Genomic DNA, 24,671 nt, shown 5'->3' with positions numbered 1-24,671 from the left:
TAACCTCTGAGCCAGCAGGGCCTCTTAAAGTTTAAAAATTCCTATTGTAGAGGACACAAGACATAGGGAATTCTGTATTTGGATACTGCTGCTCCAAAATCCTCAGCAGGCATTGGTAGAGCCTGCTAGAGAGGCTGTAATAATTTCTTCACAATGTTCCTTAAATAAAACATTTCCAAAAATTAATCCAGGCGCATTCCTAAAAAACAAACAAAAGTGTATGTTGCTTAATTAAGGGCACAGCTAGGGCTTTCCTGGTGGTCCAGTGATTAAGAATGCATGTGCCAATACAGAGGACACAGATTCAATCCCTGGTCAGGGAAGATCCCACGTGCCATGGGGCAACTAAGCCTATGCGCCACAACTGCTGAAGCCCGAGCACTGTAGAGTCTGCGCTCGGCAACAAGAAAAGCCACTGCAATGAGGAGCCCACACGCCTCAGTGAAGAGTAGCCCTTCCTGGCTGCACTACAAAAGAGTCCATGCACAGCAATGAAGACCCAGAGCAGCCAAAAATAAATAAATCTTAAAACAAAAAAAGAACATAGCTAATCTAAGAAACTCCAGAGTTGTAAGATCACCCTGATTTGATCTTTTCAGTTCCAGGGAGCACCTGAAAAACCACTAGGTCACCCCTTCCCTCCTATCACCAAAGCCCAGAGCAAACCTGCTTTCTTAGCTGCTCCCTGCTCATCATCTCAAACGTGGGTGGGGCTGAAGTAGCTAATTTCCACCCCTTACCCCCACTTCCAGGGCCTCCCCTCACCTTGAGCTCCTGGATAGCTGCCTCAATAAAGCAGGACTCGGGCGTGTGCTTCTCCTCTGCCAGCTGCCGCTCCAGTGCCGCTTTCTCTTCCTGCACCACCCGGCGCAGCACCTGCTCCTTGGAGGCCAGCAGGAGCTTGGAGTACTGGCTGTGCTGTTCATCTGCAACAATGCCAACGAGGTCACAGAGGCAAAACTCAGAGCCCACGGCTGTGTGGCTAAATAGCAACTTTCATATACAGCTTTTTTTCTAAGGTGAAAATAGAATGACTTGGTGTGCTTTCCTTAAAAGAAAAATATTTAGAAATGACCCTTAAGTTTACAATTCTGACTCCGTAACACAAGAAAGCTATCCTAAGAAAACCAAAGATGTAGGGAAAAAATTAATGTTCTGGGAATTCCTGGTAGTCCATACTTTCACTGCTGAAGGTCTGGGTTCAAATCCTGGTTGGGAACTAAGATTCAAATGATGCGCCACTCCCCCCCCACCCCACAAAAAAAACTTTAGTAACAGAAAAGCTGCAACCAACTAGTAAGTCCAATAAAGAAATAGTGACATGATGGTATATTCATTAAAGAGAATTTTGCAGACATTAAAAATGCTTTTCTAGGAAAGAAGCATTTGGTGACATGGAGAAATATCCACATTACGGGGGGGCGGGGGGGGGGACAGATGCCAAACAAGAAAACAATTCCAATCTCACAAAAACATCCATGTATGGGAAAAAACTCTACAATTAACATTTTGGTGTAGCTCTGGGTAAAAGGATCAAGGATGATTTACTTCCTTCATGTCCATCTCCCATATTTTATGGACTTAAAAAACCCCGAGATAACTATTTACAAATCTGAATGTGTGTCCTTTACACTTTCTCCTATACATTTATATATCCACGTTCATAAATAAAGGTCTAGATCTATTTCTTTTTTTACCTTCTGTATTGTGTTAGATATGAAGATATACTCTAATGAGTAAGTTTCTTGTGGACATTTAGGTCATTGCCAATTTCTATTACGACTGTAACAAACAGAAAAACTCCTCTAACAAAAAAATCCCTATACGTGCTCTTTGGTACAAATGATTTCTTTACAGTACTGACTCAAATGCTGGGTCTATTTTATATACTACCCACCCCCCACATACACACTAAAGGCTATATCAATTTAAACTCCTACCAAGAACAAGAGTACCCACTTCCCCACCCCTGCCAAAACCCAGCATAGACATACCTCAGTAATATGCCTGTTTGGGTCCACTGTAATCAAATGAGCATCACAATAAAGTAGGTCACAGATTTGTTTGTTTCCCAGTGCATACAAAAGTTATTCTTACACTATTCTGTAGTCCATATGCTAGCAACAGCATTATGTCTAAACAATGTAGACACCTTAATTAAAAAACACTGTTAAAAAATGCTAACCATGCGCTTCCCTGGTGGTTCAGTGGTAAGGAATCCACCTGCAAATGCAGGAGAGACAGGCTCAATCCCTGGCCCGGGAAGATCCCACGTGCCTCAGAGCAACTAAGCCCGAGCACCCCAACCACTGAGCCTGTGCTCCAGAGCCTGGGAGCTGCAACTGCCGAGCCCATGTGCCGCAACTACCAAAGCTTGAGCACCCTGGAACACGTGATCCACAACAAGAGAAGCCACCACGATGAGGAGTCCATGTGCCGCAACTAGAGAAAAGCCCACGCAGCAATGAAGACACAGCACAGTCAAAAAGCAACAAAATGCTAACCATCATCTGACAATGCAGTGCTGCCACAAACCTTCGATCTGTAAAAACTGCGTATCTGTGAAGCACAGTAAAATGAGGTATGCCTGTATTTGCCTCAACCTGTGTGTGTGTGTGTCACTGTTAGAGGCACTGTGATTTGCATTTGTGTAACTCTAAGCAAAGTTAAACCTCTGTAGATACTTGGGAGGCTATTCAGATACCCTCTCCTGGGAAATACTTTGCCACATGCTTAGCCTATTCTTCTACTAGACTTAATTTACAGAACATCTGTATGTTCTAGACATTAATCTGTATTTTAAATGTGAAAATCTTCCCCTATTTATCATCTATTGACTTTAAGGAGTTTTGTAGAATCTTAATTCTCATAAAATCAAAATCAATCTTTTATTTAATAGCACTGATGGTTTCAGCTTGGTTCAAACACCCTCCCAGGTAAAACCCCAAGGATTATAAAGGTATTTTCCTATATTTTCCTTTAAAAGTTCTGAATTTTGTTATACTAGATTTTACAATCCATCAGGAATTGATTTTTATGAATGGTATCAGATACGGATCTAATTTTTTTTTCCGTAAGAGTCAATTGTTTCAATACCATTTATTGAAAATCCTCTTTTGCCCAAAAACGGAAATGTCACTTTAATGCTCATCTCCATATGGAACATAGAGAATACAACCCCTTGCACTTCCCCACCGTAAGCACTGACCACACTCTAGATCCAAATGTCTGGCTACCAGTCTGTCTCTTCAATTAGACTACCAAGTTCCTTGATGATAGGTGCCAAGACTGGCTGACTGTGGAATCCCCCCAAAACTGGGCACAGCGCTAGATACTACTCAACAAAGCCTTATATGTATTTTAATTTTTCATTTCACAAATGAGCTAAACTCGAATCGAAAGTTATATCATTTTCTGCAAACTTCACCCCCAACCTACTGGAATCCTATGTCTAATTTGGAAATGCTAGAAATGGCTAGCTTAAAGGCTCAGTTTTTGACAGTAGAAAGACATACTCAAGTAGCTTTAATGGATATACCCATCATTATGTGTTCCCCAAATTAACGAAACTCACCTCCAAGATGAATAGGATGGTCTACATTCATCCACTTGGATTTGGGCAAGGCCACCAACACCCCTTTCTCCCTCTTCATCAGCTGCATTGTAATGGTATCGCCAACAACATACTGACGTGACTCTGTGGCAACAACACTGTAACATGGACAGTCATATGCAGAGGGCAAGCAGTTGGCAGTTGGGGTCTAATCTAGTAAACACCTCCATCTTACCTCTTTAGATCCTTCTTATGCACAGAACTGTAACAGATGGGACATTTACTCCAGGTCTTCTCACTCAGTGAAAGATAGTGCAGGATGCATGCCCAGCAGAAGATGTGTCCACAACGGGTTATCTTGGCTGCAGTAGGTGGATATAGGCATATTGGGCAAGATGGCACTTCATGGCTACAAATGCGCTGAAACAAACGCCACCACAGGTTAAACTGCTTTCAGAACTGACTGGGGACTGCTAAAGCCTCTTCCATCCTCCTCCTCATCCCTATACATCTCTAACAACACATCTTCATAATACTGTTCAACCGTGCAGGGATATGCACAAGAGCACCTCAAGCAAATCATTAAGGAAACCAAAATAATAATATAATAAAACCACCATACAGCAGGTATTTTCAGGGTTCCGCATCAAAAGGAAAAAATGGCAATCAATATAGATCCCACTTACAAAAAAAGACTTATATGTACACATACATAAAGGCAGGATTCCCTGGTGGCTAAGATGGTAAAGAATCTGCCTGCAATGCAGGAGACCCAGGTTCGATCCCTGGGTCAGGAAGATCCCCTGGAGAAGGGAATGGCAACCCATTCCAGTGTTCTTGCCTGGAGAATCCCACAGAGAGGGGAGCCTGGTGGGCTAACAGTCCATGGAATCGCAAAGAATTGGACACAACAGTGACTCACGCACACAAACACACACACACATGTATAAAAAGAGTCTAGAAGTAATGTACCAGTGGACCAACAGAGGAGTCAGTGAGACTTTCACATTATGTCTGTTTTTTCCCTAAACCAATGCATATAAAACTTAAGTTTCATAGGCTTTCCATGTCACTTTCAGATGATTTTATGAATTTTCACAGTAATGAGAGTGCAGGCCTTGGAGTCTACCACTTTGAAAGGTATTCTACATTATATAACTAGGAGTGACAAAGGGACACCTAGGGCCGATAACTTCAGGAGAAGACAAATGCAGCAGGAGCTTGGACGGAAGTACAGCTGTGGGGCTCATTTCACCTGTCACAAGGCCAAGGCCGATCTCATCCTGATGACTACACATGGCTACCAATGAAGCAGTGCCCATGCAATGAGCCCATCCAGGATCAGGAGGATAACCAGAGTTTTCCAGTCCCCTGGTTATGTCTTCCCAGAAGAGAGGAGGCAGCAGACAGGACTGCTATTACCCTATTACCCTCCAATGCCCAGTCCTGCACTGAAGTGACCTAGCAGCAGCAGCAGCCTAGTCCTGCAGGAGCCAATCAGCAGAAAATCAACTTCAGACGAAACCAGCAGTGATCTCTGGAAAATGCCCACAGTAAGGCCAGACAGAAAGATGTATCAGCAGTAAACTCAGTCAAAAGCTGCTGTCACCACAGTCCCTCTCTTTAGTTCACTCTGCCACTCTCAGCTCATAAGCTGAGCTGAGCTACTCACCACTTGTTCCACAAAGTCCCAGTTGACTAAGGTATCAGGATCAGCAAAATGAACTGTGTAGTCTTGGTCTTCAGACACCACAAACTGGCAGCTACAGATAGGGACAGACAAGAAAGGGGCGGACTGTCAGAAATCATCAACAAGCCCTCAGCAGAAAGTCACCATCTCTTCACTTAGAAACCAAACGCAGGAATTAGCAGCCAGGGTTTGTGAAGCACTGAACTAGGACTTCAGCCTGAGTCCCAAGTCCTGGCTCTGGAGGGAATCCAAAGGCTCAGCGGGCAGGAGCCCAAACCCATGAACTCTGTTTCTTCTGCTTCCAGGCCCAACCAGGCTGCCTGCAGGCCCTCCCCTTGAACTAAAATTAACCCAGACTGTGGCTCCATCAACAGAAGGGAAGCCAGATGTCATTCCTCACCACCAGAAACTACTAGTCTTCAAGGCAGTAGAAAAGACTGTCCCCACTCAATCATTTGAGCGCCAGGATTTTGTTGTTGTTTGGGGTTTTTTTTGGGCCGCGCAGTGGCTTGGGGATATCTCAGTTCCCTAATCAGGGATTTAACCCAGGCCACGTCAGTGAAAGCCCAGAATCCTAACCACTATACCACCAGAAACTCCCACCAGTTTTTTTACATAAAATACTAAATGGTTACTTCAGTCTAGACCCAAGGTCAAACCTTACATGAACTAAGGTAACACAAAAGGAAACGAAAGAGAATCAGTATTTGAACAAAGGCATGCCAAACACTCCAGTGTGGCATTCAATTCTCCCTTAAGTAATTTCTCCTCTTTTATAAGTATGAGGAATAGCTGAATCTCAAAGTGGTTAGGTAAGTTACTCAAGGTCTAAAGCCAAATAAGATTCAAATCTGGATTCAATTCCAAAGGAAACATTTTTACTACCTCATCACAATACTGAAGCATTACTTAATTTATTTATTTAAGTATTATATTCTTTTAAACACCAAGAACACTTGCTTGAAACACATCTGTGTTTTCAAGGCCAGGTGAGAAAGAGACGGAGAAATCAACTCCCTTTCCGCCTCTCTCCAAAAGTTGCTTAAAGGAAGCCTCTCAGCACAACAAACGCCCAGAGGCTCAATTTCACTCCCCTCCTAAGAGTAGAGGTACTCACTTGGCTTGCAAAAAGAGTTCCTTATTAAAAGGCTTATGCCCCCACTTGTTCCTTTTTCCCCAGCTGCCATGTCCACTGCCTTCAAAATGACCGGCCTGGCCACGGGGTTCAAAAGTGAAATTCAACAAGTGGTTCAGGTTGATCTTCTTCGGACCAGAGAACTGGGCAGGGCTAAACTCTGCCCGTTGAGCCTCTGCTACCTAGAGAGAATGAGAGCGAAGCAGAGGATTTCCAGTTAGGATGACACTTGCTACACGACAGCAGAAGCCAGGGCACCCCTCCTCCTACACGGCTTAAACTATGAACTAAGTAAAACACAGGCTTCTATTTAGTAAACAATCTTCCTAGGAGGGGGTAATGAAAAGCCACCCAAGATCTAGATGGGGGTGGAAAAAAAGAAAAAGAGCCTCTAACATACAATTATAGATACTTATAAACTTATTTAGTCTACCCTAAGTGCCAATTAACCATTACATGACAAAACCCAGCATGAACTCCTCGAGCTATCTTGAAGCACAGAGATTTCCTTACTAGATTAATGTTTCCACATCCCTCACTCTTGCTAGCTACTTGCTCCCTGGTCTGTTTCTGGCCAACGTTGAATCTGTGGAACTACACTCTGGAGGCAGCCTGCAGGCAGCTGCAAACTACCAAAGGCTTCAGGATCCTGCCAGAGACCTCCCATCTAAGACACACACTGCTATTCACTGTTAATTAAAACTGACAGAATTAGAACACGTAGGCAGACTAGCTCTGTGTCCAGAAATAAATCCAATCAGCACATTCCAAAACAGTTTAGCAAGAAACCAGCTATGAGAAATGCCACTGCACGCAGAGATGGAATCTTTATCGTGCAGGGGTTTTTTCAGTCCACTTGAAATTCCCAGACTGAAGTGGTACAGGTACCTGCTGTGAGTCAGTCAGTGCATTTTCTAACCCCACTTTTCCACTTCAATGTCAAAAGCACTTGGCCCTATCACTCAATACTAGTAAACAGCCACCTTACAAGACTATATACCATTACATGAGTCTCCTATTATGCTTTAGTATCGGATGCAGACTGTTCATGGCTTTTCCAGTGTTAACAAAATAATGCTATGATAAATACACTTGACAGACCTTTGTGCACAAATATTTGAGCGCCTACAATTATTTCTTTTGACTGTATAGTAGGAATTATTGAATCAAAGGAAATTCAAATTGAAGGGTTTTGCTGCTTATTAGTGTATAAGCAGCACTTGCACATACATGATAAAGAAATCTAAAGAGTACAAGATAGGATACAGCTGAAAATACCTTCCATTCCAGAGGCAACCAATATACCCTCTTGAGACCTTTTATGCTTATGCAATCAGAGTATATGACCTTTACGATTAAATACAGCAGCACAAGATACAGTCAGACAAGCTCTTATCATAACAATATAACTTGGGAAACAACACTCCACACCCACACCCACACACTCATCCACCCCATCACTGTTTATGTAATTCACCACAGGAAGCCCAGGACTTCCTGGTCATCCCTTCTCTTTTACTCCCTAGATTCTCACCTCCAATTGGCTCCACTTCCCCTGATCAGTCTTCTACTCCAATGCCCCAAATTTGGATAAGAGCTGTGTTCACTCAACAAAACCCCTCACCTTCTCATCCTCTACCTTCATCTTTTTACTCTAACTGGCCCACTGTCTCTGACACTGCCCACCATAATTCCTGATTACAGCCTCCAACCGGCCACCTCTCAGTCCCGACACCTCCTCTGAACTGCTTACCCTCCACCCTACCTCTGCTGCCCACTCCCACGAGCACACCACCTAGAGCCACGCTGTCCAATAGAGCAGCCGCTGCTATCCAGGCCTGTTGGCTACTGAGCACTGGATGTGTGGCCAGTACCACACTGTGAAACAGCATTTTAGCTATACGGGATTAACTATATTAACACTGATTTCACTGTTTTTACTGTTTATTGTGGCAACTAGAAAACTCTGTTACATATGTGGCTTATTTAGCCTTTCATTGGAGGATAAGTGCTTTAAAATGTTGCACTTAAACCAACTTTAAAATGTTGGTTTCTCCTGTACAACAACATGAATCAGCCGTAAGTATACATCTACCCCCTCCCTCCCCTCCCCCAACGGCTTAGCATCTCAATTGGACGGCACTGCTCTACAGTCCAGCCCGTGGTGGTAACAATTCCACCTCTTTCACCATCTTAGCTTTGAGCGCCCTACCAGAATCTCACTCCTTTCCCGGCTTCTTTCTGTTACTTCTGATTCTGACAACAATTTCACCTCCACTGGGATTTCCAAACCAGTGATCCAATCCCCTTCTCCCCAAATTTTCTTTCCCTGGCTCTGATTTTATGGTCCATTGCCCCATTCTCCTTGTTGACTGTACTCATCTAGCAAAACTTTCCCCTGATTAATCCACACCAGCATCAGAGCAAGTAAACACGGCTGAAGCTGTGCTGTGCCAACCATACTGTGCCAACCAGCCTCAGTAAAGCAGACTCGTGCTGCTCGGCAGTCACACTACAATCCGATTACACTTCTGTGCTCCACTGATTCCCCCCCAGTCCCTGAAACAACTCCTCCAGTCCTCAGGTTTCCAAACCTTCTCTCTCAGCGCCTCTTTGATATGTCTCTGAGACAGTAAGAACAATCGGAGAACTCCTACACCTTCCTTCCAGTTGCCTGCCTTCCTCTATTCTGTGCATGAACTGGGGAAGCTCCTAAGCCAATTCCTCAAAAACTCAGGGTCACTTTCAGCAACTCTCTCCCTTTTCTCTCCATCACCTTTTCCCTCTCACCAGAACAATTCCATGAGCAGAGGTATGCTGCAATTTCTTGAACCTTAAAATCTCTTTTGAGCTCACATTCCCCTCAAGCCACTGCCTCACCTCTCTGGTCCCCTATAAGAGCAAAACCACTAGAAAGTAATGATCTAAACTTGCTCTTTCTTCTTCCCAGTCTCTAAATCTATGTCAATCAGGTTTTTGTCCTCGCCCACTCCACCAACACAGTACAAGGCCAACAACCTAATCCACCTTCATATTTCCAAATCTAATGGTCAGTTTTCCAACTCAATCTTCTTACCCAGCCTAGAAGCACAGGACAGAAACTGATCACTTTCTCCAAATGGTTTTTAGTTCTCTTCCCCCTTTTTTTGCAGGTTCCTTATCATCCTGACTCCAGTCCTCAGTCCTTGAAGCCACTCCCTTTTTGCAACACTCATTCCTTCATCATCACACTTGGTTCCACAGCTGCACACACCAAGTGTGCCTGGACAGCTCTCTAGCCAAGGTCTTCTTGAACTCCAGACTCAGGCAACACTTCTAAATGAAGTTCTTTATCTCAACACCCCCTCTCCTCCCCAGCCCAAAACCTTGTACCTCCTGAAACTGCCCCCATTTCAGCACATGGTACCTGAATCCGGCCCCTGTCAAAAACATTAGTCACTATTTCTCTGCTCAGACCTCACACCTAGTCTATCTAAAAATTCTCCCGGCTCTTTCTGCAAATATCTCCCCAAGTCTGCTCATCTCTAATCATTACCACTCTGCTTTAATCACTTGAACCAGGGATGCCTTAATCAGCTCCTAACCAGTCTCCCTGTTCCCACTCTCCCCTTTAGACTCAAGGGCAGGTTACCTTACTTCTCTCCTGAAGCACCCAACAGCTTCCCATCTCTCTGAACAAAAGCCAAAGTCCTTTGAGGGCCCACGTGATCTGACCCCTCTCTCTCTTTTTCTGGCTTCATTTCCACTTCTCCATCCACGGTAGCCTATCTGCTTTACCTTGAACACAGCAAAAACACTACCAAATCTGGTCCTATGTACTTATAAATTCGCTCTGCTTAACACACCCTTCCTCAAAACTGTACTGTGTGCTCCTTGCTTCTTTCAGGACTCAGAATCCTCAGAGAAGCTTTTACCTTCTCAGGGCAGCTTTCCTCGCTCACCTCCTAAAACTTGTCTTTATTACTCTATCCCTCTACCTCTCAGTCTACTCTTTTTCAATTTAATAAGCACTTACCATTATATTTATTACAAAACGATTTGTCTCCCCAACCTAAAATATAAACTCCACCCAATGTTGTATTTCAAGCTGTAAATGGTATTTAGTGCACAGTAAGTGAGGAATAAATTTCTGGTGAATAAATGAACTCTTCCATTAAATCTTATTCTATACTGGCTACACAGTATGGAATGTTATGTATGGAACACAGTATGGAACAGCAGGATAATATATTTAACCAATAATATATTTACCTTTGATAGCAGTTAGGCTGTTTCCTAAATCATGCAATTACATGTGGCAGTGAACACCCTTGTACATAAATCTTCATGCACTTTCAGAAGATATCTAAGGAACTCCTAAAATCAGAGTACCTGGTACTGCTAGATACTACACATGGTTCAGATGGTAAAGAAACCACCTGCAATGCAGGAGACTCACTTTCAATCCCTAGGTCATGGAAGATCCTCTGAAGAAGGGAATGGCCATCCACTCCAGTATTCCTGCCTGGAAAATTCCATGGACAGAGGAGCCTGGTGGGCTTTAGTCCATGATGTTGCAAAGAGTTGACCGCAACTGAGCGACTAACACTTGTCACCTCACTTCATATGGCAAATTAATGTCATTAAGTAATGCTATTTTATTACCTAAATATTCCAAAGGGTACCTACAAATCAAGAGTAGTAATAAAAGGATGATACAAATTAAGGTACCCTAAATTTGCTACAGAGAGCATCAGAGGATGAGATGGCTGGATGGCATCACCATGCAATGAATATGATCTTGGGCAAACTCCAGGAGATGGTGAAGGACAGGAAAGCCTGGCGTGCTGAAGTCCATTAGGTCACAAAGAGTAGGACACCACTGGGGCACTGAACAACAACAACAAATTTGCTACAATGTCTCACAATCCATAATTATAATGTCTTCTTCCTCTGAGGAAATTTTCATAATCTTTAAGAGAAGAAAGGAGGCAAGGTTCCAAACCAAGTTAACCCTCAACTACTCAAGACTGCTCCTCTGGCTCTTCAACTACTCAAACAGTTTGTGAAATGGGGACCTCTTGCTCCACATCTCCAACCATTAATAAACTAGGGGTGGGGAAGTCAGACTTCATGCTTCTTATGCTCTAGAAAGGACATTCTAAAATTCCGTACCTCATCTCGTCTTCCACCATTAAAAGAAGAGCTAAAGAGTTTGCTGCTGCCGCCGCCCCTCTGAGGAGGCATCTTATTAAAAGTTTTGCTTTTCTGTGAATTGGAGCGACGGGACTGGTTGATAAAATTTTCATTTTTGGGGTAGGAAGGTTCACGTTTGCGATTATAACGCTTGGATCCATTTGAGTTCTTTCCATCTGAAAGCAAGAAATATGAAAAAATTAGTTAAGAAATGATACACATACACACACACACACACACACAAATGATGCACATACTTGGCCAATTACCCTCCACCTCCCAATGAAATTGTGTTTAAACAAGGGTAAATGGCCCCTTCCATGACCTCCAAGAAATCTGGGTTGGCCCAGACCATTAGTGCTTCGGACAAAACATTACACAGTAAGGTGGATTTCCTTTTTTATTTTAATGAAGCCTAAAGGGTCCCTCCCTCGGAAGGGACACACTACAGATCAAACCAGGTAGACTCAGTTCACAATGTCTTTCTTTATAACAGAGCTTAACCACTGCTCTTGCAAAAGTCCATTCAGACACAGTGATAGAAAAGTAAGAGTCTGTCTGTATCAGGAAAAAGTACTTTATCTGGAGGCAGGAAAAAAAACATACTTAGCACAGCTAGATCCTATACTGCAATAGTGTGGTCTAGTTTCCAGCACATATATATCCAAGAGGCACAAAAACAAAACAATAATTACATAATGTTTTAGAGGTCAAACCGAGAGGCTACTAAATTCACAAAACGAAGGACACTAACAGTATATCAGCCTAAGTTATAGCCTTTTAAAAACTGCTTCCTGCTTTTTTTTCTCCAGGTTCCAGAACATATGTTCAATTTTGGAATTCAGAAAGAAAAAATTCGCCATTGCCCATAGTATACCAAATTATAGTGTTTAATTTCCTTTTATTCTCCATTTTATACACTCATCACACACTTCCACAAAATGATAGGCATATAAGATATACTGTCTTTCACTTATTAATCCATGAGCTATTTCATGCAGCCCCAAGCTTCAAAAGCAAGATTAACAGCCACACTGTACCTACTGTATGCTTATTGTGTAACATGACCAATTTGCTTTGTAGCTTTTGGCTGCAACTCTTTGTGACCCCATGGACTGTAGCCTGCCAGGCTCCTCTGTTCATGGAATTTTCCAGACAAGAATACTGGAGTAGGTTGCCATTTCCTTCTCCAAGGGACCTGATCCAGGGATCGAACCCATGTCTCTGGCATCTCCTGCATGGCAAGCAGAGTCTTTTACCACGAGGCCATCAACAGTATTGGGAGCCTCTTCACACACAGACCTGTGTGCATGATTATGTCAAAGTCTCAAAGTAGAATTAGCAGATCAAGTATGATCATAAAGCCTTTTACAAAATCCTCAAGTTGTTTTCTAGAATCACCATACCAGTTTATTTACATTCTAACAACACTACAAGAGAGAATATCTTACTACACTCTTTATAATACTGTGTGGATAAACTTTGCTAAATTGAAAGGTCAAAATAATTTGTTTTAAATGTGAATTTCTGAAGACTAGCAACAAACATCTTTTCTATTGACCATTTGTATTTTGTGTTAAGAGTCCGTCTGTAATTTTTGCCCCATTTTTTCCTACTGGGGAGCTGAACTGCACAGATTATTTCGTCCCAAATTGAACAAATAACCCTGACCAGACACAGTTAACATGTACCAAAGTTTACCAGCTTAAAGAGGGGCAAAATAAAACCTGAAAACCACACCAAGTAAGTAAAGGTGGATAAAGGTGGAAGGCACCCAGATTAGTCTTTGGACAAAAAAAAAAAAAAAAAAAAAGACTAATTTTTTCTTGTCCCTTCAATACTCACTCCAGTTTGCCTTATTTCAACATAGAGATCTGACCAAATCAATTCTGTACACTAATTCAATGGCTTCAAAAGCAAAAACAGGACTTCTGGTTCAAGATGGCAGAGCAGAAGGACATGCATTCATCTCCTCCAGCAAGAGCACCAAAACAGCAATTAGCTGTTGAACAACAGTCAACAGGAGGACGCTGGAACCCACCAAAAACAGATACTCCGCGTCCAAAGACAAAGAAGCCACAGTGAGATGGTAGGAGGGGCAAAATCACAATAAACTCAAATCCCATACCTACCTATGGGTGGGTGACCCACAGACTGGAGAAGAGTAATACCAAAGAAGTTCTCGCACTGCTGTGAAGATTCTGAACCCCAAGTCAGGCTTCCCAGTCTGGGGATCCGGCAAAAGGACTGGGAATCCCCAGGAAATCTGACCTTGCAGGCCAGCGGCATTTGATTAGAGGACTCCCTCACGACTGTGGGAAACAGAGGCTCCAGTCTCAGAGGGCAAAAACAAAATTTTGCATGCACCAAGACCCAAAGAAGAGCAGTGACCCCACAGGACTACCTGCTAGTGTTGGAGGGCCTCCTATGGAGCATGGGTTGGCAGGGGCTCACCACAGGGACGGGGGCATTGGAAGGTCCCCCCAGGCGTAAACCTTCTTGGAGTTTACCATTAACCCTACCATAGAGCCCGCTGACCGCAGGACTCGGTCGCCTCAGGCCAAACAACTACCAGGGAAGGAGTGCAACCCCACCAATCAACAGATAATTGAATTAAAGTTTTACTGAGCAAGGCCCTACCCACCAGAGCAAGACCCAGTTTTTCTCATCACCAGTCCCTCCCATGAGGAAGCTTACACAAGCCTCTTAGCCTCATTCATCAGAGGGCAGACAGAAGAAGCAAGAAGCACCATCTCACAATAGCTAAAACAAAAACCATATGACAGAAAGTTAATCACAATGAAAAAGCAGAAAATTATGTCTCAGAAGAAGGGACAAGATAAAACCCCAGAAAAACAACTAAATGAAGTGGAGACAGGCAACCTTCCAGAAAAAGAATTCAGAATAATGAGAATGAAGATGATCCAGGATCTCAGGAAAGGAATAGAGGCAAAGATTAAGATGCAAGAAATGTTTACCAAAGACCTAGAAGAACTAAAGATCAAACTAAAGATCAAAGAGATGAATAATACACTACAAAGAATCAACAGCAGAATAACTGAGGCAGAAGAATGGATAAATGACCTGCAGTATAGAATGGTGGAAATCACTGCTACAGAACAGAATATAGAAAAAAGAATGAAAAGAAATGAAGACAGCCTAAGAGACCTCTGGGACAACATTAAAGGCACCAACATTCGCATTATAGGGGTCCCAGAAGAGAAGAGAAAGAGAAAGGATCTGAGAAAATATCTGAAGAGATAAGAGCTGAAAACTTCCCGAACAAGGGAAAGGAAAGAGTCAATCAAGTCCAGGAAGTACAGAGAGTCCCATGCAGTATAAACCCAAGGAGGAACACACGGAGACTGACAAAAATTAAAGACAGTGATAAAACACTAAAAGCAACAAGGGAAAAACTACAAATAATATACAAGTGAACTCCCATCAGGCTAGCTGATTTCTCAACAGAAACTCTACAAATCAGAAGAGGATGGTGGGATACATTTAAAGTGATGAAAGGGACGAACCTACAACCAAGAAGACTCCACCCAGCAAGACTCTCCTTCAGATTTGATGGGAAATCAAAAGCTTTCCAGACAAGCAAAGTTAAGAGAAGTCAGCACCACCAAACCAATGTTACAACAGATGCTAAAGGAACTTCTCTAGACAGGAAACACAAAAGAAGGAAAAGACCTACAGAAAATAAACCCCAAACAATTAAGAAAACGGTAATAGGATCATACATATCGATAAATACCTTAAATGTAAATGGACTAAATGCACCAATCAAAAGACACAGACTGGCTGGGTGGATGAAAACATGTGCATGTATGCACTTCCACTTACCACATCACTCTGCTTGACCCCCTCCAAGATGTAGATAATTATATTGTTAAGTTAATCATGTTCTCATTATGGCGTGCAACTGTAACTATCTCTTATTTTTTCTCTAGATATTGATTGTGAAAACAGATTCAGAATTATCTTGAAACTTTTGAAAAATATAAACTCAGGTATCGCTTTTTTTCTCGAGCTCCAGATATGTTTCTAACGAGCAGTCATGTTTAAACTGGGCTATATAATGACATTTTACTTTTATCTAATTTGTTTCATTTTTCTATTTCATATTCAGTGCTCCCGTTTCATTTAGTTTATATTCTCCAATTTCTCTCTCTTTTTTTGATGTTCTTTCTCAAGCCTTTATCAAGTGTAGTAGAAAAGCTTTTGCATATACATATATAAATATGTATAATATATACACTTTAGAAAACTTACCAATTTTTGCCTAACTTAAAAAGTTATGACATTTTGATTCCACTTGTTTGACTTAGTATGAATAGAATGCTAGATTACTAATTAAAAAATAGATATGCACCAAAGGTTTACTATATAGCATAGGGAACTATAGTCAATATCTTGTAATAACCCATGTTGGAGAATAAGTTTAAAAAATAATATGTGTTTGTATAGCTGAGCCACCTTGCTGTGCACCTGAAACATTCTAAGTCATCTATACGTCAATAGATTTTTTTTTTTTTAATTTAACAGAAACAGAAAACAGAAGTTGGAGGGACAATTAATGAAATAAACTAGGCTTACCCTCAAACTTCTAAGGAGGTGGTTAATTTCAACATCAGGGAGACTCCAGCATGAGCCTCAGAAACTAAACATCTTCACCCCCCCCACCCCATAGTTTAATATTGTTTATGTTAAAATGTACAATTAATAGAAACATGTCTGCAAAGACAACACAGCAGGCTATTGGTGACAGTAACCTTTGGGAAACAAAACTATTCACTTTGGCCTAATACAATGGTTCTCAATCCTGACAGCTGGCAGGAATCACCAAGATGAGCTTTCAAAGGATTCTTGTGTTGAGGCCTCACCCTCTAAGATAAAGTCTTACTGTTCTGTATACTAATAATTTGGATAATTTAGTAATTATGAGTACCTAGAAGAAATTGTTTCTAACAAGATGACCAGCTTCTTTACAGCAGACTAAATAAATCCAAAGTGAAGCATATCCTCACTGAAAAGGAAATGACAGCTGATAAACCAGAATCCATATTTTGAAAGCAACCGCCTCACACTCAGTTTGCCAGAAGCATAGAAAATAAATGAGAGGTATGCCATCCTCTTCAAACCTGACCAAACAGTCCTGTGAGATGGCAGCACTATAAACAGAGAACAGATGGTCCAAGAAACACTGCCAGGCTAGGGTTCACTCCTGTCCGTCACCTTTTAATCCCAGTCAGGGAAAGTGACCAGAGTTTAATCTTAAATTAGAATTTAAGAACTAGACTTTTACCTACTATTTCAGTTAGCAACAGTTACTGTCAAACATGGCCATCAGCAGTAACAACTAGAAAGTGAGGCTTCAAATCTCATACAAATTTTGCCTTGCTCTCAACCCATGGAATTAGTTCATAGTAACATTTCAAATAAACAGAGAATTCACAGGGATACAGAACTCCAGTTAACTTTACCATGAAAATAAATGAGGTTTTATGAAGAGGACAGGCATATACAGAAAACGTATGTTCCCCAAACCTTACTATCCAAGACTATTTCAGATGACCTGGCAATTAACCCTGTTGTTTTCAAAACTTAACAGACTTAGACTGCAGATTTAGGTAAAGTCAGGTTCTACACTGCAAGGGCTCAAGAAAGCAAGCTGGCACTCTGAAGAAGGGCTGTTTTCATTTCTTCACTTGTTACCACACTGGCAAGGAAACTGTTTCATAACGCTTACAGAACTGCTGACGGTGAAAACTGCTCACTCCTAAAACATTTCAACAACTGACCACATAAGGATTCAAGATTTTAGTTGCTAAAACCAACTCTTTCATCTTATATTTACCTACAGGTATAAAGTCAGATGGACAGGGAAGCCTGGCGTGCTGCAGTCCATGGGGTCACAAAGTCAGACACGACTGAGTGAACAACAGCAATGAAGTCAGACATCTAAAGTGAGAGGCTGCCTCTTATCTCTAGACCCAAGCAACAGGCAGCTAAAGACTGAAGGAACAGTCAGGCCTGGGCCCCAGAGATAAAACTCAAGAGTGTTGTTTTTGAGGTGTCCTATAGGCAACTTGCCAGAATCTACACGTGAATAACTTGGGGGTTGAACTTGGCCTCCCTTCTCTGATAGGAGATAGCAATGAGATGATCTGCTTTAGATTTTGGAAAACAGACAAAACAGTCAAACTAAAGCTCCTAGGACAAATATATTCTCTGCTGAAAGTTTTAGATTTCAAAGTGGTTGTTCTCATTCCTAGCTGCATAAGATAAATCACCTGCAGAAACTTATAAAACTAAGGATGTCAGGGCCCAACCTAGAAGTAAAGAATCATAAAACATTGCTAGAGAACATTCCCACACATCCTTATTTAAAAAAAAAAAAAAGGTCCTTAGTAGATTCTAATGCACACCCAGAGCTGAGAACTGCCAAAAACTACCGTCGAGACACATTCCAAACTGGACCATTAGTTAAATGGCTCAAATTCAGCACTCAGGATCCCAGAGTCAACAAGAGACTTGAAAACTTAATCCAGTGTGTCTCAGCTGTTTCACATTTCCCTCCGAGAAAGGTCTCTCCAGGTAAAAGGAAGCATATCTCAGTCTCTTCCCCATTACCAAATCACAGCCCATAAATTTTTCAGTGAAAAAAATTGGCATCATCAACATTTCTAGTTGTAGTTGTAACAAGTGGCACAACCTAGAGGTCAGAATACCAGCCAGGAAGTTTCTGCTGCTGATTCATACTGTAGCCACAAGTAAATTGCTTATCCATCATCCAGAGTGGTTGACAAGCACCTCCAGAGGGGCAGCATATGGTTTACCACAGAATCAAGTGATAACAAACTGACTCCAGCTGAAATTAGTCATTCTGAATGAAAGGAAGGGGGCGGGGCAGTATCAAGAATATGCATATGCCAGTAAGTTACATGCTTGTTAAGTGAATTTATACAAAGTGTATTCAGGAACACTGCCTGGGACTTCCTAGGAATTTACTTGGACAAGTACTCTAACTAAGCCCTGGTTTTCTTATCAGTTAAAATAGGGTTAATCCTTTGTCCTCCCTCCTCACTGGGTCATAAGGATTAAGAGAAAATTTCTGTAAAATGCCTACCATGGTGGCTGGCACACAGTTGCTACTATCATTTGAAAGTCTACTGTTTTTTTTTCCCCAAAAGCCTACTGTTGCAGCTTGCAAACTCTTGTAACTTCCCTAAATGGTGTTTATTGAAGGTTTCAAGTCACCTCAATTTTTAAATCCATCTAAACCTCCAGGTCCATTTACAGCTCAAAGGCTTTCTTCAAGGTAGATTACCACCAGTCACCCGACTTCTGGTACCAGAACAAGAGGAAGAGGGTCAGGACAGTGCTTCATATTGCCAACCTCAAAATAACTGCTTCATAATACCTGACCTTCCTTTAACCTCCATGGCAGTACCATCCCCCACCCAAGAGGATGAAGCAAGAACCTGGTTCTGGGCCAGGGTCCATTGTTTGCCCATAAACATCCAGGTCTCTCTAGCCTCTTTTTGCTTTCTTTGCTCTTCTAAACAACCTTCCCCAAACTCTAACCCACCTCTCTCCTCTGGGCTACATCCTGGGATATTCACTGCTGAATGTTCTTAGAACTACATCTTAGCCCTACTGGAACAAAACTGTAGGAAGAGAGCCAAGAAAAGAAGTATCATGTGGCTGCTTGAAGCAATTAATCAAAGCAAAGAAACTGGTATGCCAATCTGGCCGGAAAGATCAAGTAAATCCTGGTAGCCCAATTGACTTATTTCCTGTGTGCATGAAAAATAAACTTCAGCCAATTGCAGGAACAAAACCTCAAGTATATTAATCATGTAACTAGGAAGCAAATAACCATTTAGGACACGCATGGTTTAGAGACTAGAAACCAAAGGTTTTTTTCTCATGGGAAGCAGAGAAAGGGAAGCAGAGAAGGGAATTAAATAGTTAAAAACTGAAAAACTTGTTACTTTGGTGACAGAAAGACAAGCTATGTCTTTTCACCTTTTCCTGTTCTTCCTTCAACTTAGTACTCTTAAACTCAAGAGGTCCTTTCAACAATTTCCAGCTGAATCAAGAACATCAAGTGTTGAGTCAGCTTTTGAAATCCTACAGAAATCCTTTTATGGAATTATGCCGAATTTGAATCTAGTGTTTTGTTAGAGTGGCCACCTAGAAGTCACTGAGTAAGAGGTGCTGAGTGGCATCTGCCATGGTAGCACTGGTCTGAGCTGTACTGTTCTTAAAGCAGAATATGCTATGAAGAATTCTATTTAGCTACAGACCTATCCTTCCTTTTTGCTAAGGGAATATATTAATAAATAACAGTAGTCAGAAAAGTAGGCAACAGCAATGGCAAACATTCAAGCTCTCTCACAAACACATTAAACAAAAACTAATGCTACAAGGGACGCCTGTGTATTGCATAAAACCCAGCAAAGAACTCCTTGAACTGAGTTTCTACTTCTTTCCTCAGAAGCTTTCAATTAACAGAATGAATAGTGTTTAAAGAGTATTTTATAGAGTGTTTTGGGTTTTTTTTTTGGGGGGGGGGCAGTTTTTTGGTTTTTGGCCGTGCCACACGGCATGCAGGATCTTAGTTCCCAGAGCAGGGATCAAATCCGTGCCCCTGCAGTGGAAGCAATGGCTTAACCACTGGACAGTCAGGGAAGTCCCTTTATGTACTTGTTAAAAAAAAAAAAAATCCACTTTAGTCAGAATGAACCCAACAACTTATATTTACTCTGTACAAGTCTGCCAAATACCTGCTTCGGTCAAACCACAACAGAACTGTTCCCATCCTACTGGTTGAGGACAACTGCACAAGGCAACAGTCACAAAGGCAGAGACCAGAGAGGGAAACGCCTCACACGCCTCAGTGTTTCGTTGCTGTTCTGTCAAAGTGAACGTGAAGTCGCTCAGTCCTGTCTGACTCTGTGCGACCCCATGGACTGCAGCCTACCAGGCTCCTCTGTCCATGGGATTTTCCAGGCAAGGGTACTGGAGTGGGGTGCCATTTCCTTGTCCAATTTACTTTATCTAGGTTCTGGCAAACTTTCACCTGCCACCTCACAGAACAGTAGAACAACTTCAGGCATTTACTGCAACTGACTCATGACCTTATGTTAGTGGCTTAAACAGGAGCCCCCCAAAAAATTAGCTGAGAATTCAGACAGCTAGAGAACCAGAATCTTTAACATCTACGAACAGAATGCAAAAGTAATTTATCAACTACAGTGACCACTCACTCTAAACCAGCTCCAACATGGGCCAAGAGGACTGGCAAATCTCTAGATCTTGGGGGATCTGTGATAAACCTATACATGTGCAAAATTCCAAAAGTAGTCTCCGTAACACTGGCCTGAGAGTCTACTCTAATCTCTGCTTAAGATATTAAAAGCATTCATTTCTTATCAAGACAACTGGTTTCCACCTGAGTTCCAAAAGCAAGCTCTAGAAACCCTCAACATACAGCGTAAACAAGTTCGCTCTATCGAGTGGATTAACTCTGAACCGAAGTCAACATTATGGCTGTTTATGTGGTTTCTAAGTTAGCTCTGCAGTTTTCTTAATCTTTTTACGCTTTAAACAACTGGAGTTCCACATTTCAGGGCTCCAAATGTTCCCCTCTCTGCCATACATCCCCCCTATTCCCACGGAAAACATTTGCCTATTACTGCTAATATAATCAGAAATACAAAAGAACAGAGACAAGTGTCTCTGCCTTTGAAGTAAGGCAGAGAATATTCAACTCCAGACTGCCAACTCCTTAACTCCTGGCCTCTCACATTTTTCCTTCTTTAGATGTGAACAATTCCATCCTGCTGGACAGGTTAGTGACTGGAGTATTGGAAAAAAACCAAGTAAAAGTGTAGTCCAGTACTTGGCACATGGTAAGCGCTCAATAAATGGTAGCTATAACCATCATGATGGTCGAAATTCAATAATGAGAGAGACATGGTCTCAGAAATGACAAAATCTTTCCCATAAAAGGACACAACTCTAGCCTAACAGGTTGTGTCCATGTATATTTGGTGCCTAACAGGTGTCAGCTACTCTCCTGAGCCATTAGTTAAGTTAGTTCATTTGTTTGCTAATTTATTTTCTCACCATCTCCAACTTACAGGTAAGAAAACTGAGACATTCACTCAAGGTCTAAACCTAAAAAGACTGAATCCAGAGCCTGTGCTCTTAACTCCTACTCCACACTAAACAAAGTCATTCCAAGATGAGTCCTCTTCATCTGAGCGGATCTGGGGTCAAGTTATTCCACACGAAAATTTGAGTTTAAAAAAAAAAAAAAGAAAATTTGAGTTTAACAAATATTTAGGCCAGCCTCCTCTGTTTATACTTGAATACTATTCAATGCTAACTCAACATTAAAGGGTAGATCAACTTGGTGGTTTTAGGAGCTGTACACTGATGCGTCAGGCAAACCGGTCTTCGGGCCTGGCTGCACAGACTAGCTGGGTGACCTGACCTTTTCTGAACCTCAGTTTACACATACGCAAAATGGGAACAGAAACAGCAACTACTTCCCCGAGGTGTTTACAACTTTAATGCAAGGATTTATGTAAACCAGGCAGTTCTCATTAAGTGTTAACTGGAAGTAATGGAAGCCATTGAAAAGAGATCAGAAGAGTAGAAAGCGGAGCCTGTCCCTGGGTGACCCAGCAGACATCCGAGGAAGGATTCCGCACCCCCACCCCGCATTAGGGGCAGTCGCCCCCGCCCCCACCGCCGTGGGAACCCGCCCTTACCGCTCTTGGGTTTAGACTCGCCGGCCGGCCCGGCCGAGGCAGAGCGAGGCGGCTGTTGCCCTTTGCTGCTGGCCGAAGAGGCGGAGGAGCTGCTGGAGCCGCTGTTCTTGTCCATGTCGGAGGCGGTGGCGGCGGCGCTGGGAGAGCTCTGCGGCATCAACGGGGGCCTTGGCGGCAGCGGCGGTCGGAGCGGAGCGGGCGCGGCGGGGACCCAGGCTCATGGCGTTCGGGGCCGGCGGGGGTCGGCGGCGGCAGCGGTTCTCGGCCTTCATGGCGACATTTTTCCCTGTTTCCTTTCTCGGCTTCTCAAACTGGAAGGAGAAGCGGCTGGAGGGGCTGTTGAGCCCGACGGCGGCGGTAACCAAGAAGGAGAAGGAGGCCGGGGCTCGGAGGTCCGGGCCGGGCCTGGCGGGGCGGAGGCTGCGGGGGAAGGGGAGGCGAGGAGGGAGGGTGCGCGAGCCCCGCCGGCCGGCCGGACACGCTCTCCCGCCGCGGGGCAGCGGAGAGGGCTGACTGTCTTGGTGTCGGGGACAGGTGTCTCCGACACAGCGACCGACACTCGCCTCTAGGCCGAGGCCGAGCTGCTCCGGGAATGGCGACGAGTCGCCAAACAGCATCTCGAAGAACCCGGATGGACTATATATATAGTGGAGGTGTGAGAGCGAAGCATGCTGGGAGATGTAGTTTTCTGTCTACATCCGGGTCCAGTGACTTTTTTTTTCCTTCCTCCTCAATGTGTGAGAGAGCTTACAAAGTGATTGGACTTGCAGTCCAGGTTTTAGTCTTTTTACACTAATGCACGTAATAATAATATAAACTACTAATCAGTTCAGTTCAGTCGTTCAGTCGTGTCCAACTCTGCGACCCCATGGGCTATAGCATGCCAGGCTTTCCTGTCCATCACCAACTCCTGGAGCTTGCTCAAACTCATGTCCATCCAGTCGGTGATGCCATCCAACCATCTCATCCTCTGTCGTCCCCTTCTCCTGCTTTCAATCTTTCCCAACATCAGGGGCCTTTCTAATGAGTCAGTTCTTTGCATCAGGTGGCCCAAGTATTGCAGCTTCAGCTTCAGCATCAGGCCTTATAATAATGCATCCAAACATCGGACTACCGTGGAATTCCTTTACTGACTCATTATTTTATAGTTCTTATTCTAATATTAATATCAATTTATTTATGGATCTTATTCAATCTCCTAATAATAATTATAATAGTGACAATAATGACAATACATTTAATATCACTTCCTTATACAATTACTTCATTTTATTGTTGTCATTTATTAATATAAATCATTGTTAATATTTCATTTCGTTGTTAATAATAATAGTTATCCAACTCTTTGGAACCCCATGGACTGTAGCCTACCAGGCTCCTCTGTCCATGGGATTTTCCAGGCAAGGGTACTGAAGTGGGTTGCCATTTCCTTCTCTAAGGGATCTTCCTAACCCAGGGACTGAACCCGGGTCTCCCTCATTGCAGACAGACACCTTACCATCTGAGCCACCAGGGAAGCCCTAATAGTTATCACTGAGTGCTTATTATTAGCAGACACTGCTCTATGCAGTTTACATGAAGTATCACATCTCACAATAACTCAAACTTAAAGATGAAGAAATGGGATCACACAGCTAATAAGTGATGTTCTCAACTACCTGTAAGATAAGCAGTTCTCCCTTTTACAGATAAGGACATTGAGACTTAGAAAATTATATAGGTATTTTAGAAATCATATGACACCCACCCATACTTTGAAACATTATAAATGACTCCTTCCAACCATAGCAGTTTGAGATTCAAAGGATCACAGAAAAACACTGTGAAAAAGATAAATAATTCTTATAACAGTAAATAAGGTTAACCTTAGCTAGTTAGAAACCTATTATATGCCAGGCACTGTGCTGAGAACAAAGAATTCCAAAATACATTAATGGGAGAATGTGATAAGGACTATAATAAAGTTAACACAAAATGCTGACCAGAGGAGAGGCCTGAAGGAGAGAAGTACAAAAAGTTAGGAATAAAGGAGGACCTCCCCAGAGGTGATGTTAGTTTAGCTGAGCATAGAAAGATGAGTGGAATTTTGGCAGTCATACATGAACAAATAAATAAACAGACAAAATCCTAGACATCACCTAATTAGGCCTTTTGGGGTTTCTTTTTAATCATATGTTACACAAAACATTAATAAGTATATAGAAGTCAATTTCTTGAACTTGACAGTTTTAGCTGGGATAAAAGAAATTAGATACTAATCTCATGTATTTTAACGTTTCTTAAATGCCCCCTGCCAGTCCTTATCTTGTTTTTTCTTTTCCAGTTCCC

At 42.5% G+C, this 24,671-nt stretch overlaps 1 protein-coding gene across 1 annotated transcript in view; it reads right to left on the bottom strand.

Moving 5' to 3' along the window:
* Positions 1–22,589, bottom strand: part of RNF10 (ring finger protein 10) — a 33,380-nt gene extending 10,791 nt beyond the window's left edge. Inside the window, exons 1-7 of the mRNA XM_020901563.2 lie at positions 22,344–22,589; positions 11,533–11,729; positions 6,361–6,560; positions 5,226–5,316; positions 3,789–3,973; positions 3,575–3,711; positions 766–926 (exon numbers count right to left, since the gene is read on the bottom strand). Of these exons, the coding sequence (XP_020757222.2) occupies positions 766–926; positions 3,575–3,711; positions 3,789–3,973; positions 5,226–5,316; positions 6,361–6,560; positions 11,533–11,729; positions 22,344–22,500 (1,128 nt within the window). The 5' untranslated portion in view covers positions 22,501–22,589. The remainder of the gene's footprint in view (positions 1–765; positions 927–3,574; positions 3,712–3,788; positions 3,974–5,225; positions 5,317–6,360; positions 6,561–11,532; positions 11,730–22,343) is intronic.
* Positions 22,590–24,671: the final 2,082 nt, after the last annotated feature.

Source organism: Odocoileus virginianus, chromosome 12, assembly GCF_023699985.2.
Source record: "Odocoileus virginianus isolate 20LAN1187 ecotype Illinois chromosome 12, Ovbor_1.2, whole genome shotgun sequence".
Taxonomy (NCBI): Eukaryota; Metazoa; Chordata; class Mammalia; order Artiodactyla; family Cervidae; genus Odocoileus; species Odocoileus virginianus.
The sequence above is the reverse complement of the archived record's forward strand: the minus strand, read 5'-3'. Positions and strand labels throughout refer to the sequence as shown.